General features: G+C 45.7%; 1 protein-coding gene across 1 annotated transcript in view; it reads right to left on the bottom strand.

Annotated features, from left to right (window-relative positions):
- The window catches only part of SIDT1 (SID1 transmembrane family member 1), a 35,403-nt gene that overhangs the window by 6,756 nt on the left and 13,925 nt on the right, over nucleotides 1-14,722 (bottom strand). Inside the window, exons 5-18 of the mRNA XM_057384401.1 lie at nucleotides 12,889-12,990; nucleotides 12,143-12,226; nucleotides 11,917-12,010; nucleotides 10,656-10,727; nucleotides 10,195-10,288; nucleotides 9,029-9,072; nucleotides 5,380-5,451; nucleotides 4,068-4,216; nucleotides 3,455-3,528; nucleotides 2,895-2,961; nucleotides 2,204-2,277; nucleotides 1,579-1,702; nucleotides 451-568; nucleotides 1-97 (exon numbers count right to left, since the gene is read on the bottom strand). The exon at nucleotides 1-97 is cut by the window's left edge and continues 5 nt beyond it. Coding sequence (XP_057240384.1) covers nucleotides 1-97; nucleotides 451-568; nucleotides 1,579-1,702; nucleotides 2,204-2,277; nucleotides 2,895-2,961; nucleotides 3,455-3,528; nucleotides 4,068-4,216; nucleotides 5,380-5,451; nucleotides 9,029-9,072; nucleotides 10,195-10,288; nucleotides 10,656-10,727; nucleotides 11,917-12,010; nucleotides 12,143-12,226; nucleotides 12,889-12,990 — 1,265 coding nt within the window. The remainder of the gene's footprint in view (nucleotides 98-450; nucleotides 569-1,578; nucleotides 1,703-2,203; nucleotides 2,278-2,894; nucleotides 2,962-3,454; nucleotides 3,529-4,067; nucleotides 4,217-5,379; nucleotides 5,452-9,028; nucleotides 9,073-10,194; nucleotides 10,289-10,655; nucleotides 10,728-11,916; nucleotides 12,011-12,142; nucleotides 12,227-12,888; nucleotides 12,991-14,722) is intronic.

Genomic DNA, 14,722 nt, shown 5'->3' on the forward strand with positions numbered 1-14,722 from the left:
GCGTAGGCAGAGTAGGCGCTGGCGTTGATGTCTGGGTGYCGGGTCTGGTAGAGCTTGAGCATGCAGAGTCCTGCGATCATGTACATGAAGGAGGTGTCTGTGGAGGGAAACAACAGAAACAGAGCAAACAAATACTGCCAGTGAGCCCAGAAAGCTGCTCCAAGGGCACACAAAAATCAGGGATCTGCTCCTGCCAGGCCCTGCTGCTGCACCACTTYGTGCTTTGCCACCTTGCAGCACATCTTCCTTGCTTTGGGGCAGCAAAAACTAAAGGGGATCAGAAAATAAGTGCCCACAATGCAGCACAACCTCATGACTGAGCTCTGAAACAGGCAGGCTCCAGGGACACTTGCAAGGGTAGAGAAATGGGATACATAAGCAATTCAGCAGGAGACGGAGCATGACAAATTCCTAGCTCCAGCTCAAAAGGAGAAAGGAAACTGAGCTTACCAAACTGGAAATTGGAGTAATTAGGGCAGACATGGTAACAGGCACTGAGCACCCCTTCCATCATCAGAGCGATGCCCATAGCGTAAAAGAGACCAAAATGCTTTGGGATCCCATAGTCCTGSAAGAGAGCAGAGCTGTACAATGAATACCCTCACTGTCCTCTGACAAGTGAGATTCCATTCTCCTTCACTTCACCCCTCAAAATTCCTACACAAGAGCTCCAGTCACCAGTGCAGCACAGTATCCTGCGTGCAACCATGGGCTTTGGATTTGGACACATGGCATGGGCAGGTGAATCCACAGGCAGCAAACCTAGCTAATCACACTGAAAGTTCTCATCTGAAGATCTCAGTGTCTTGGTACTGACATCATGAGACTGAAAATCTCTGTCCTGTACYTCATGCCATGCTACATCCTGCCCAAAATGAGAGAGGACTGGGAACCCAGAATTGCTCTTGCAGTCAGTAGGGTGTTAGAAGCACCAGAGGAGCAGAGCYCATCATTTCCATCACAATTTGGCCAAGATCTCCCCTGAAAACCACAAGGAGCCGACCCTTACAACTGCTAATGCCTTTACTTGCTACCAAACCCWTGAAAACAGAGCTGTCTGTCTCCAGAAATCACCAGCACTTCGGCCCACCGGGCTGGAGATTTCTCCACCCTCTCCCACAAGAGATTACAAAAGCTGTGGCTACAAGCAGCTCTGCTTCAGAGACAGAGGCAGCCAAATTCCTCTGGGGTATCATAGACAGCTCTTCCGTAAGACAAATCAAACTTCACTATAAACAGAAGCATCTTGGGACACTGCTGCTGTCCCAGMTCCTCCACAGCAAGTACAGCAAAAGGAAAAGCCTCATTAATAAAGGAGTCCTTCCTCTATTAATCTCCTTGTCTTCACAGACAAGCTGGGTCACCACAGCAGCATGGACACACTGTGAGCAGTAAAGTGCTGGGGTGTGCAGGAACAGAAATGTCCCACCTGGACCCTTCTGCACAGGGGAAAAAAGGAAGATTCAACCCTCCAGCAAGGAAGGAAAGACAAGGAAATCCAAGAGTGTATCACTCTGGGTTTTGAGTTGACTCCATCCTGCCTCCCTCCAAGCAGCCCCAGCCCATCATGTTTCCTACCAGGGTGTAGATATCTTTCATCTCCATGGCCCGACGGTGGAGGATGTCCCTGCGCAACACAATGAGGAGGAACAGAAAGCCCAGCATCATGTGGCCCACGTTGCTGAGGATGTTGTTGAAGGCACTGCAGGAAAGAAGAAAATTTAAGGCAGAGGCAGCACAGCAGCAGGAAGCTGAATCCTGGGTTGTGGTAAGCTGAATTTTGCTCCCCTCCACCATCCCCCACCTCAGCAGCTGCCAAACTGCCACCTTTATGCTCTGGATGACAATTTTAGGTTGAGAAGTTTACCTATCCCAGTGAATTTAACACTTCTGCAAATTTTTTGGGCTTTCTTCACACTCCCACATTAATTTAGAGAAATGCTACACTGAAAGGACTGATCTGAACTTYTTTGCAGAGCTGCTGCTCCCAACAGAGCACGGGAGCACCCCATTGCTGTGCCAATGATTTGCAAGGGGTGCCCCATGTGCCACAAATGCCTCTCTGTGACAGAGAACCACTGCTGAGCAAAACAGGAAAATCAGAGCCCTGAACTCCCTCCCAGTGGTCTTCTCAACACAGCTCCTGTGCTCCTGGCAAGGATAAAATCCTGACAATAATGCAGTGATGAAAGGGCTCACTCACCTCAGCACCCCAAGGGGATGAGCACACARGAAGTTGTAGTAGCAGATGTCCTGATTGCCCGTCACATTCACTACCTGGACAGAGAGCAGGTGGGACACCTGGCATGAGCAAATCCTCCCTGYTCTGGGGGGTTTGCCTCATGCAAACACTGCACAAACACAAAGTGTCCCAGGACACAGCCTCAAGCAAAACTTTTAAGTTGAGACAAGATGTTGTCATGGGCCACAAACCTGATAACAGTCTTCAGAGGAAACRTTGTGTGCTTTCAACCCCCCCACTAATAGAGCTGTTTGCAGATATCTGCAGAACAGCAGGATAGCAAGAGCTGGGAGAAGGGAGGGAGGAGAAATCACTCATATCACAGCAAACACTACCTGCTTTTAGCTGTTTCTTAGAGATAACATCAAATTCCTCCTGTCTCTAAAATGAAACATGACCCAAATGAGATACCAGTTAGGYAGGAAAACAGCACTCTCACTTCCCAAGCAAAAAACAGCAGAATTGCAAACCCAGTGAGCCAAGCTCACTGTAATATCAACAGTGCAGAGAGAGCAGCTAAGGTGAACTGTTCAGAACTCACACAGAGCAGAAATCCTGGGTGATCCCAGGTTCACTGTTGTGTCATCCTTACACAACACAACCACAGAGYAAKTTTAAAGGCAAGAAGGGACAGCCATGGAGCCAAACGCACCGTCTGGTAAGTGATGACGAGCTGGATGACTGGCAGGGCATAAAACACWGCAATGGTGATGATGTTCCTGCAGAGAGGAGACAGCAGCAGTTACACACACAAAAAAAACCCAAAAAAACAGGGGTGCACATTCAGAGCAGAGCCCCACGGTGCTTGTGGGGGAATATGAACACCTCAGTGCTCTGGGCTCATGATCTCCTGAAGCAGAGCAATACTCCTCATGCAAACAGGAGGCAAATGCTAAGGGCACAGSAAAAATCAGGATGTTGACCACAAGCTCATGTGTTTGAGTGCCAGTTTCTCCCACTTCCCACTWTGTTCCAGTACACTGGTTGTTACCACGCTTAAAAGCAATGATGCAAAACAGAATCCATTGCCAAGATCATGGGTGCACTGGTCCACAAATATCCTTACTTGAGGTATGTGGGGTTTGCAGTTTGTGGTTGGAGCAGGGTCAAAATGGGTAACAGGATGGTTCAGAAGAAGGGCATGTGAATAGACTCTACAACCAAAAACTCTGGGTCCACAGCTTGGGCCTTACCAATTTGCCTTCTCCTTACCAGAAATAGATTTTGTATTTCTTGCTGACAATCCTTCGGTCCTTCCTGGACAAGTCTGATAGATAGAGGAACACCTAAAGGATCAGAAGGTGGAGGAAAGTGGAGAAAACAGAAAATAACCAATGAAAATCACAGTAGCCAGTAGATGATCTTGATGTATTTGCAGCTTGGTGCTTTTTGGACAGGTTTTACACAGTGAGCTCACTGTGTCCCTTGATTCTATGGGAATGAGTTCTGCAAAATCCTCTGASCTCCCAGAATGGCTCCAACCACACAGAGCAGTGCAGAATGACAAAAGGAGGTGGTTTGAGAGCTGCTGGCTTAAAGCCCTTCTGTACATCCACTGCAGCCACTCTACTTGTACCAAACAGCCACCTACTGTTGCAGATTATTTTCTCCCTATCTTTGCACTTCCTTGGACACTCTCTGGCTCGATAGTCCCCAACACATCTTGATTTTCCATATTAAATTCCTGATTTCAGCAGCACATTCAGCACAACTGAAGCAACACATTTGGCTTTATTATGTTAAACCCACCCTGAATGAAGGGGATTTTTGAGATTCCACTGAAGTGACCAGTTCTGGTCATGGCCCAGCTCAACACCAGGCATACCTTAGTGCGGATKATGTTTTTATCACTCTCAATTTCAGGCATGGTGTCAAAGTCACTCTCCTCCTCCACGGAGCTGTCTGTGTCAGACCCAGGCGGGGCACGGCGCTCAGGGGATGCCAGCTGATGTCCACCACTGGAGCTGGACTCATCTGGACCACAGCAGGGATAAAAAGAAAGCATGGTAAAGGCTAAATCCCGCTGTGCACAGCAAGAATAAAGCTGTCCCAGATGCTTTGATAAGTTGATACAGCCAGTTCAGGGAAAAAGTGATCCCAAACCTTGCTAAAAGTATCAGGTTATCAGCTAAGAGCAATTCGAAGAACCATTAATCTCCCCCTCTCTGCAGCATTTTAGTTTTTACTCTGATTTTATTTTATTACTTTTCATCTCTTAACATTTTCTGCTCTCTACTAGCCTGGGCTCTGAAACCTGGAATTCTGAGACAAGACRAAAAGATCTAGAGAAAGAAGCAGACTATTAGGGGTCAAAAACAGGCTCACCTAGTTAACCTTCAGATTTTATGTAAGCTTTATATATATGTATCTAAGCTTTTCTAAAAATAATGTAGAACAAAAGAGAAAGAAGAAGAAAGTAGATTTTTCAAAGCAGGCAGAGCTTTGCTCCCATTGCATCCCCAGTATTGGTCACACTGCCTACAGGCTGGGCAACTCCCAGCTCATTGCTCGTATCAACACAACATAGTTTTCTTCCTCATTTCCCAAATGTTTTTAAAAGATTTCTTTGGACACAGGCAAAAGAGGGGTAAAGTGGTCATTAAGGCCTCAGGAAGTTTTTTTTCTCCTCTGCTGCCAGGGCATGATTCACCTGCTGACAGTATAATATCATTTCTTCCCAGTGAAACCCCTGGAGGTAAGAAACTTTGATTCTGTCTTGCTTTATGGCACACAACCCTTCAGCCTCCCAGGCAAAGGCATGCTTTGGTTTAAAGGCAGGCTGTGAGCTAATAACAGGCTCCTAGAAGCTTGCCTGACCTCTGTCAGTCACTAAAATGTCCTGTCTGAAGCAGCACTGTCACYCACCATTCTCAGGTGACTGTGGCTTTGTCTAACATTTCCCATGGCAGTCTCTACTGGCATCTCCTTCAGATTTGCAAATTTTATTACGTAGATAATTTTCCCTAAAGTGCAATCTGACCCTCACAACCTTCAATTTGGTTGGTTGTTTTTTTTGTTTTAAATAGTTGCAAGATGCTCCTAAAGTACCTTGCAGCTTAAATTACATCACCCTACAAGTGCCTTCCCCAACCCCAGGCAGAAACCTCTCYGTGCCCCAGTTCTGGAAAATACTGTACCAATAGCACCATAGCTGCTTCCCTCRGGAGTGCTGGCTGARATGGGGTGTGAAGAAGWCATAATCCCAGATCCTGCAATGMAAACAGACCCAAAAGGGACAGTTARTTTCACATCAGTGCTTCATAACATCTCTGAGGTGAATACAAACAGATTGAGGAGCTGGAGGGGCTTGGGGAAAGCAACATTTCTCTRAACAGATGGCAGTTTCCCTCTGGAGCTTACTGTGCAAAAGGGAAACCCTTGTTTTGGAGTGAAGCAAACCCATTGGCAGCATGAGCCTCCCTCCAGCACCCTGCAGGGATCACACCGTGGGGCTGCAAGACTTGGAAAATTTTAGAGCAAGTCTCACAATGCTCGTAACAGCCTTCTGAATTTCTAATTCTTCTTCCCCATCTCATRTAACTCTTCAAATCTCTTCAAATATTGCCACCTTCAGCTATCCCTGCAAGAGTCACAGACTTTGGCAAGACAGCTGCTACATAATTTGAACAAATTAAGGAGAAAGAAAAAACATGATAACAAGAAGGGCAAGCCTTTGAGGGCTAGGAACATGCTGCCTCCTGCCTACACATATGAAGCAGGGAGGAGTGCTCTCCTGCCTTCACATTCTCTCTTTTTGTTTTCCATGGTGGAACACACAGCAGACAACATAGCAGGTTGAATTCAACCTCAGCTGAATGYCTGAGCTCAGACACCATCTCCACACAAGGGAGGGAAGCAAAGGCAGCAGGAGCACAACTGTGTTTTCCAGTGTGACAAATGGTGGGATTTAAGGTTAAGTTGCTTTAAAGCTTCACCCTTCCAACAATACCACATGGTCAGTCATCAGCAAAGCAATGCAGAATGTGGCAGAAATATTTAAAGCCATGCAGCCTTACTGCAGCCTGGCAATGGCCTGGCTTCCCAGTATGTGAATGGTCTCAAACTAACAGGCACAGGCAAATTCTTCTTTCCAGGTGGAAATTCTGGGCACTTCTGTAACACCTTGGGTAGGTTTTTATACCATTTCATTAGCCACATATGTAAAGAGATCTAAAACTTGTCCTTGACTGAGCCCAAGTCAGGGAAGCACCCATACAGCAATGATATCTGATGTTTCAAGTTCCAATTACTGCTTTTCTTTGGCATGTCTGCTGTGCTTGTTGGGCTGGGGGCTAAGACTTGGTCTTAATTTCAGCTCTTTTAAGCTCTAGCCCCTTAACAGAGGGGGCTGTTTAACTCTTTTCCCTTTAACAGAGAAAACAAACAGCTCAGAGGAGCATCAGAAGTGAACATGGCATGGACTGAGCATCAAAGGGAAGGCTGTGGTACACTGCAGACCAAAACTCATTTGGAAATTCAGATCACTGAGAAGAGGGCAGAAGCATTTCCCTATGTTCATGGCACCAAGGCACATGCACAATTCCTAGGCCTGTCAGTCCTGTCCCACAGGGATACTCCCTCCTAATTTTAGATTAGGTTTTATTCTCTCAAGTGACCTTCTCTCCCAAGTAACCAAAGGAAGATTTAAATCTGGACAAAGCAGGCAAGCCAMAGAGAAAAGGCACTCTGCCCTGTCTCTAACAGCCAATTTGGACCCAGCTCACCCAATAATTTCAGTCCCACATCCCACTGTGAGAGTGAATCACACCAGGCGTGGTTCCTCCAGCTACTGCCTCCACCAGGTAGTGAGGATGTGGGATTAAAAAAAACCCTGAACCACACAAGCCAGACATAAGATGGGTATCAGGAGCAAAGAAGSATGTGGCATGGCAGGATATTTGAAGACTAATGGCAAAGAGATTGCTGAGCACTTCCATCCYGTTCCTTGGTGAGGAAAAGGAATGGGGAGTAATGAAAAAGATCCAGGGGTACTTGGGAGGGAAAGAAAGTCCAATGGATGGGGAGGGGAGGAAAAAAAACAGAGAAAGGCAGTGCATCCACTGATCTGGAAGACAGGGAAGATGGTMATTACCATTTTATAAGCATCAATCAGACACACCCTGAAAAGACAATAGATGAAGAAACAGCGTGTGGGTAGGACATGATTCCTCCCCAGATGAAAGGATGTGCTGCATGCTGCAATATGCACTGCCAGGGATGTGACAGTGGATTACAAGGGAGACACAGGTCACAGAAGCAGCAGGTGCCTCTGGGAAGAAAGCTGGAAACTGCAGGAACTGTGCTTCTCTCTCCCTTCACAGSGATGCTTTGTTCCCCACTCAGCAGGGAGGGAGTTGTCTCTGCTCAGCTCAGAGTTCTCTGCTCTGCAGGTCCATACTAAGTCCTGCATCTGTGCCCTGCAGCTTCTTTGGGAATTTTCCAAACACCAGAATTTGACTTTCACCTCTCACCTTCTAAGATGCCTTCAGCACATTAAACCTCATCTGCAGCATCAGCAGCACTCTCTGGGACTTCTGGTCTCACCTSGCTGAGACTGTGCCTCCTTGTCTTTGACAGTGATTCCTTGTCAGCAGCCTGGAGCTCTTCCACAGCCTTGGAAAGGTCCATTCAGCTTACCCAAACTCCCCAAYACACAGGCCTTTCCCATTTCTCCAGTGCCTCAAAACCTGCTCTTGTTTTACATCAGGATCCATCCCAAATTATATAAAATTAGAATATATTTACAGACCTTTTCACAGTTCCCTGTTCATGTTGTCAAAACAACCTCTCACACATATTCCACATACAGGGACACAGGTGGATCTTAGTGGCTGACAAAGAATTCAAATGCCCCCAGATACTCAGAGAAATATTAAGCCCATTAATGCCAGTCAGAGTGAGGTTTTGCTGCTGATCCTTGAAACATAGCTCAGTTATAYTACCATGCTTATCTGATGGTACACAGCAGACCAGAGGGACTGAAAAAGCTCAGCATCAAGAAATGAATAACATCAAGAACCTTTTGGTGCTGCCAAAACAACGTCCTTCCTTGTTGGAGAGAGGCACAAGTGACCTCATCACCAATGCTTTGATCTACTTTGCAGGCACTAAATATTTAATCAAAATGAGAAGACTCCCACACTCCAGCAGCAAGCAAGAACTCCCAGTGCCCCCCATCCACATGACAAAAACTTCCATCTTTCACTGGTAGCTTCTTAGATGCAGCTCTGTTTTCATAAGGCAGACAGCTGCAGTTTGTGGGAATGTGGGTGCAGCACAAAGTAAACTGAATCCAATGCCAACRCAAATATCTTGAACACCACTACCTAACTCTATTAGTCATTCATTCACCGGGCTGGCTGCAACTTCTAATTAAAAACAGATTAACATTTAAATTCAACTAAGACATTTAAAAACCCCATGCTTAAACCGAGCAGAGGAATTCTTAAAGCGTAAGAGCTGACACTAAAGGCACTAAAAAGTGCTTTTTTTAAAAATCAACAGACCTGGCATCAGGAACATTAGCCTGTAGTCTGGTTTAGGCAAGGCTTGGCCTTCCTCCACCCCCCTTTAAAAAGCAGCTCCTAGGGGTAGGGGTCAGGACCAGGGTCAGGGCAGCTGGCTTCTCTTGTGAGGGCAGAAAGGTTTATCATCCTTCCTCAACACCAGAGACTATGTGAACTACCACAAAATAGCTTTAGGACAGAAGGCACTCTTTGTCCTTTGCCTGGCCTGGGACCTGTGCTGTTCACTCAAAGCTGTCACACAACAGAGAAGAGACCTTACCATGCTCAGGACTCAATCTCCCAGCCGAAGCCTTCCTCTGAACCCTGAAAAGCAAGAGACAGCACTCATGAGACAGCCAACAAATTTCATCACCTGCCAGCTACGACAGGATTATCCAGGACATCCACACGTAAATATGGTGAAAGCTCTAAACAAACAAATGAAACCAACAAAAATAAGCACAAAAGAAACAAACACACACAACAAAAAAGAGATCAGTACTGCTTGGACTCAACACAGCTCAGACATGACTGCTGGCTGTCCACCTCTCTATCTCCCAAAGCAACAGAGGGTTTTTTAACCTCCTCAACTATCCACCAGAATCAGGACAACCATTTCCATGATTTATCCCATCCAACACTGCTCAGCATGTTGGGAGAGACTCCCACACCACCTTTCCCAACTCAATTTCCCTGCTCAGGGACCAAGCACATATGAATCTACTGAAGGAGCAGCATGATGCTTAAGAAGCCTGTATCACCTCCATCAGTGCAGATGTCCAGCAGGAGATGGTAAAGAAAAAAAAAAAAAGACCAAACTAAAAAACTCCACCAACATATTCCCGTAACACAGAAAAATAACAGCAAATAAGGGCACACACTCAGTAATCTCATTGAATTGTTCCAGTGAAATGTTGTTTCATTGATGTGTCTTGAAGTYAAGCCATGTCCATGCAGACATTCTTCTCAATACAAACCCAGACACCAAAGTCTGGGGCAGGGGAAGCAGGATGGAAGGAAATGAGCATTCTTGGGTCTCCAAAGCCCTATTTGTGTCACTGCCACTTATTGCAGTATTCAGACCAACAAGAAAGTACCTTGGTTCCTCAATGCTTTGGCATTCCATATCCCAGATTGCCCCCTTCAAAATTCCCATCTGCTGCCCAGTGTCCTCATATAAACAAACATAGGGGTGGGCTACTACAAGATGTAGAGCACAGAYCCTTAGATTTTCATCCTTCCCATGRCCCCCATAGCAGAGGGGGGATGTACTGGGCAGTATTTTCTGGCTGACTGTCAGTAGGAGCACACAGAGTAGTCATGGGCTTCTTCAGCTGCTCTGTTTAGATGCTTGCACCCCACTCACCCCAAATTTGCTGCAGGGTGTGGTGTCCCTGAGGATGGTAAGAAACAGAAAGGCTGTTCTTGTAYAACCCCTCAACTCACCTAATGTAGTGCACAAAAGCAACAACCACTGAGCCCAGGTAAAAGGAGAGGAAACCCAGGAAGCTGAAGAACATGGCCTGGACATAAACAGACTCTGAGGAAAGAGAAGGGATCAGTCAGCTCACAGAGCAGAAACAGCACCTCTCAGAGTCAGCACTCCTGTCCTGCTCTTCCCAATACCATCTGATAACAATGCCCAGCCCCAAACAGCCTGCCCAAACCCATTTGCTTTCTTCAAAAAGAATTGACAAAACCTGTTGCAGGATCTTCCACCATTTCTTTACCCCCAGTGCCAGCTGGTGTGCCACACAGCCCCTCCTGGAAGGGCTCCAGGTGGTTTTTCACCTTTGCTGGTGCTTTCTGCACCATTCTTTCAGAGGCTGCTGGCTCAGTCATACCCCTCTATTCCCAAGTGCCAAATTCCCCTGTAAAGCTGCACTGCTCTGCCCAAAGGCACTGACTTTTAATAGAGGGCACAATCGTCACTTGAAGGTTCTTTGTCCGCTGCAGGTTCCAGGTACGGTTGACATTCCCTGTGAGTGTACAGCAAATATAAAAACAATCAACATTAATGATTTCTGGCCCTGATCTTGGTTCTCTGAACTTGCAAAAACAACAGGGCCTRGCTTTTCACTAAAACATGTATGTGGTTTTGATTTAAACAGTTCTCTGATCTGTCAATATACAGYTTTTCCCAAATGTTTCCCCTCTCCTCCCCATTCAAAACCTGTTCTTCAGACTAGAAATCCCTGTTTGAGCTTTCCATATATTGCTTATGTGTGGATGTCTGAATCCCAAAGGCATCTCATATCCTATTCATTTAATCCCCAAGAGAGAGATTCTCTCACTACAGGTAATGGGAGTCCATTTTTGCCTTTGGCCAAATCTCTGTCAGTAAAACACTTCTGTGCATGATGCCACTATAGAAACTCGTTCTGTTTCTGCAGAAACAGAAAAATACACCTGGCCAGTACAGCTCTGCTGACAGCATTAGGATAAGAGAATGACACCCTGAAGGGCACAGTTCTTTTTTGGGGGGGGAAAATTGGGTCAGAAAGGAGGCAGGGGAGTAGTAAAAAGTTATTGAAGTAGCCAATACATCTGTTGGTTGCAGTCTTGCTTCTCCTATAGGGAGGAAACCTTGGGGCTTTGAGGGACAGGAATGTCCCCACTCCAGATACAGCCAATGCATGACTGGTGAAGATTTTGCTTTTACCACCCAGAAAGTGGACACAGTGTTTTCTAGTTGGAAAAGACACCAGAACAAGTATTTGGTAAAATGATTCTCCCAAAGTGATTGATTTTTCCTGTTCCCCCAAGTTCAGGGCTGTCACAGATGCCCAGATAGCAACGGGAGATGATCTCTGCAAGAACTGAGCCTCCATGGAGCCAGGAGGATGATAAAGCAGCAGGGAGCAGTGGCAAGAACAAAAAAAATGCTGTAAACAGCATTGCCTGGATGTCTCCAGCATCTCCCAAGGCATCAGTAATGCCTCTGAAAAGCACATAACCCCAGCAATGCCAGGCACTGTCCTAACCAGCCACTTCCTGCAATTATTGAGACTTTTAACCTGCCCAACAATAGCAAATTTATACTTCACTCTTCCTCACAGCTACCTGGGTAAGACAGACCTACACAGTCACCCCATGGAAGGTCCCAAAGGACACCCACTGCTCCATCACTCAGATGCAGCAATCAAATCACCTCCCAGAACAACTCACCATGAATTGAAGAAGGCACAGAACCCCCACAGGCATAATCCTCTGGCTTGATGACGAACACAACAAAGAACTGCTCACCTGGGAAATCTTTTCTCTGCACAGAAGGATGGAAGAAGACAGAATCCATGAGACACAAAGCCTCTCCACCTCCAATAGGCCAGAGATCAGGTTTTAATTGCTACACAGGCACAAAAAAAACCCACTGGGACACAAATCAGTATCTCACCTGCACTGTTATGGCTGCYTGCTTTGTCATAGACTGATAAACTCCATTGAACTCCACGTTATGGTCCAGGTCATACACKGGGCACTAAAACARACACAGCTAAGGGTTAAACCAGGGRCAACATCCAAACTAGTTCCAAAGGAAGCCAGCTGGAAAACACRGTGCAGAACAGCAAGAAAAGGCCCCAGTTGGAGTATCAAAGGGAACAAAATATCTTGCATCTCTGTCTGCTCCCACACTGCAGGACCCTGCATTTTTCAGGGAGGTGGGAAAGGAGAATAAATATGGGGTTATTTCCCAGCTGCAAGCAACAGCCAACCTCCACAAGAGATAACATCCCAGGAAAGGGGATGAAATACATAGAAAGGAAAGGAAGAAAGACGTAATTTGTGAAAATCAGAACTTCCCCAGGCTGCCTTGAGCCAGGGGAGAGTCAAAGGACCCAACATCCTCCACGGAGAGACAGATCCATATCAAAGGGCAGCAGGGAACCTCACAAGGGGAACACAAATTCCCTTTGGAAASTGCTCCCTATGGATAGGCTAGAAAGGAAAAGCTTGTTCACCTATTTGCAACAAAAATCTCTATATGAGCTGCTAGAACTCAGCATATCTGCCTCCTTCCCACAGAATTTTCATTCATTCTTTTTTCAGGGGTTCCCTTCACCACTGCCTTGGGCTTTTCCTTCTGCTGGGCACAGACCCCTCCCAGCAGGCAKCTCCTCACCTTTTTTTGTTCAGACTTACCACAATATCCTGGACAGAGACAACTGAGCATGGGTAGGCTGCATCAGACACCACGTTAATAATGACAGAGTCAACATCCTGAGGRAATTTGTACAGAAAATACTGCAGAGAAAGCAGAGTGCAAGAATTATGATCCAGAAATCATCGCTGGCAGTATCTTCASCACTTTCCTAAGCTACCTGAACAGCCCTACATGAGCTTTGGGGTTGGATGTGGATGGCTTYCACAGAAAAGCAGATTTCAAATATTAGGACCTTGCACTATAAAGGTGCCCAAAACAATCAACTGAGACTTTAACTGTAGAGCTCCCTTTCTGGCATACAAACCTTTGTGCTGACCGAGGGCAACCTGTTTCCTACTTCCCTTTCCCCACACCATTCCCAGGAATTAGGGCACCTAAGTGGAAGGGCAGTGAAAAGCAGAAAATCATCCAAGCTTTTAAAAAGTTGTCCGTTTCTACTAAAGCATTTATTCCCATTTTATRTCCTTTCCCTGCTGAAGGAGCACTGGCCCCAGCCACAAGTCCCTACAAACTGCAAACTCACCAAGCCTGTTTCCAGAGCACATTTTGTCTACACCAAGCAAGGACACAGGCAGACTGAGCTCCTTGGTCTCCCAGGGAACTTTTTCCCCTTGGAAAGTTTTAGGTGCATGGGGACCACCTTTCACTTGAAGAGGACTCTTCTATWAATGTTCTTTAAGCCATGCTTGCACCAGAGTACAGAATTAACACAAGGGCATTGAGGGAGACAGTTCTCTGCTGCACAGACTGCAAGAGTTCTAAACACATCCAGCCAACACTTTCTGACCTAGACAAGCATATCCAATTTCTGCTTCTGCCCTCAGGCACAAGCTGGGTTTCAGACAACATCTCCTTCAATAGTTAGTCTTTTTTCAACACCCATCTAGATTCTGAATAATCTTTTTTTTTCTTCCCCCTGCAGACTGCTTAATGCTTTGATTTATAAAACCTCACCATTATACCAATTAAGATTTATAAAACCTCACCATTATACCAATTAAGAAGCAGTCTTCTACTCTGTACATCTGTTTTTTAATTAAAAAGTCATAAATCTCATATTACTAATTGTGACAAAAAAATCAGATCACAGTCACAAAGTTAATTTCATATCCTAAACACTCATTTGAATATGAATAAACATATTCAAAGTACAAAATCCTAAGTAATGAGTGTTTGTAAAGAGTCACCATCATTCCTTATGCTTCTATAGTATACAATACTGCATATATCTACAAACCAGATTAGCACATCTGACAGCAGAAAAGATTAGCTGGGATGCCTGGTAACAGAAAACCTAAAATTAAATGGTGCCACTAACAGTGAAAGCAACAACAAAAACAGAGTCCCAGGCAGCCTCAGTAAATTACACACCTTCCCAGCTCTACAAGTTCCTGTATCTCTATAGTTACTGCCAACACCTTTCCCATTCAAGTGAGGATTTGTATCTGCAGGGCTCTAAGCAAAGCTGTTCAGCAGGAGTTGCTGCTTGCATTTGCTTCCTTCTGAACTAACAAACAGACATATCAAGACTTTAATTAATCACCTTGCAGCCTGAATATCAGGCTTTATATCAGAAATATCAGGATTTTAATTAATCACCTGCTGCCCTGAACGTGGAAGAGCAGTCTGAGTTCTGATGCACCTTTACAGCTTCTTTATTTCTGTATTAATTTTTTTCCAGTAAAGACCACTTCTTGACAAGTCATGCTCAGGCAAGTGAGCCAGAACTGGCAGGAACAAGACAGCAGTGTGCATCAGCTCACAGAAGTGCAGCAGTCCAGTGGCCTCTGGAATTCTGTGCACTTCTGTCTG

The sequence above is a fragment of the Malurus melanocephalus genome, unplaced genomic scaffold (genome assembly GCF_030028575.1).
Source record: "Malurus melanocephalus ecotype Western Australia unplaced genomic scaffold, MMel_1.1 scaffold_707, whole genome shotgun sequence".
Lineage (NCBI taxonomy): Eukaryota > Metazoa > Chordata > Aves > Passeriformes > Maluridae > Malurus > Malurus melanocephalus.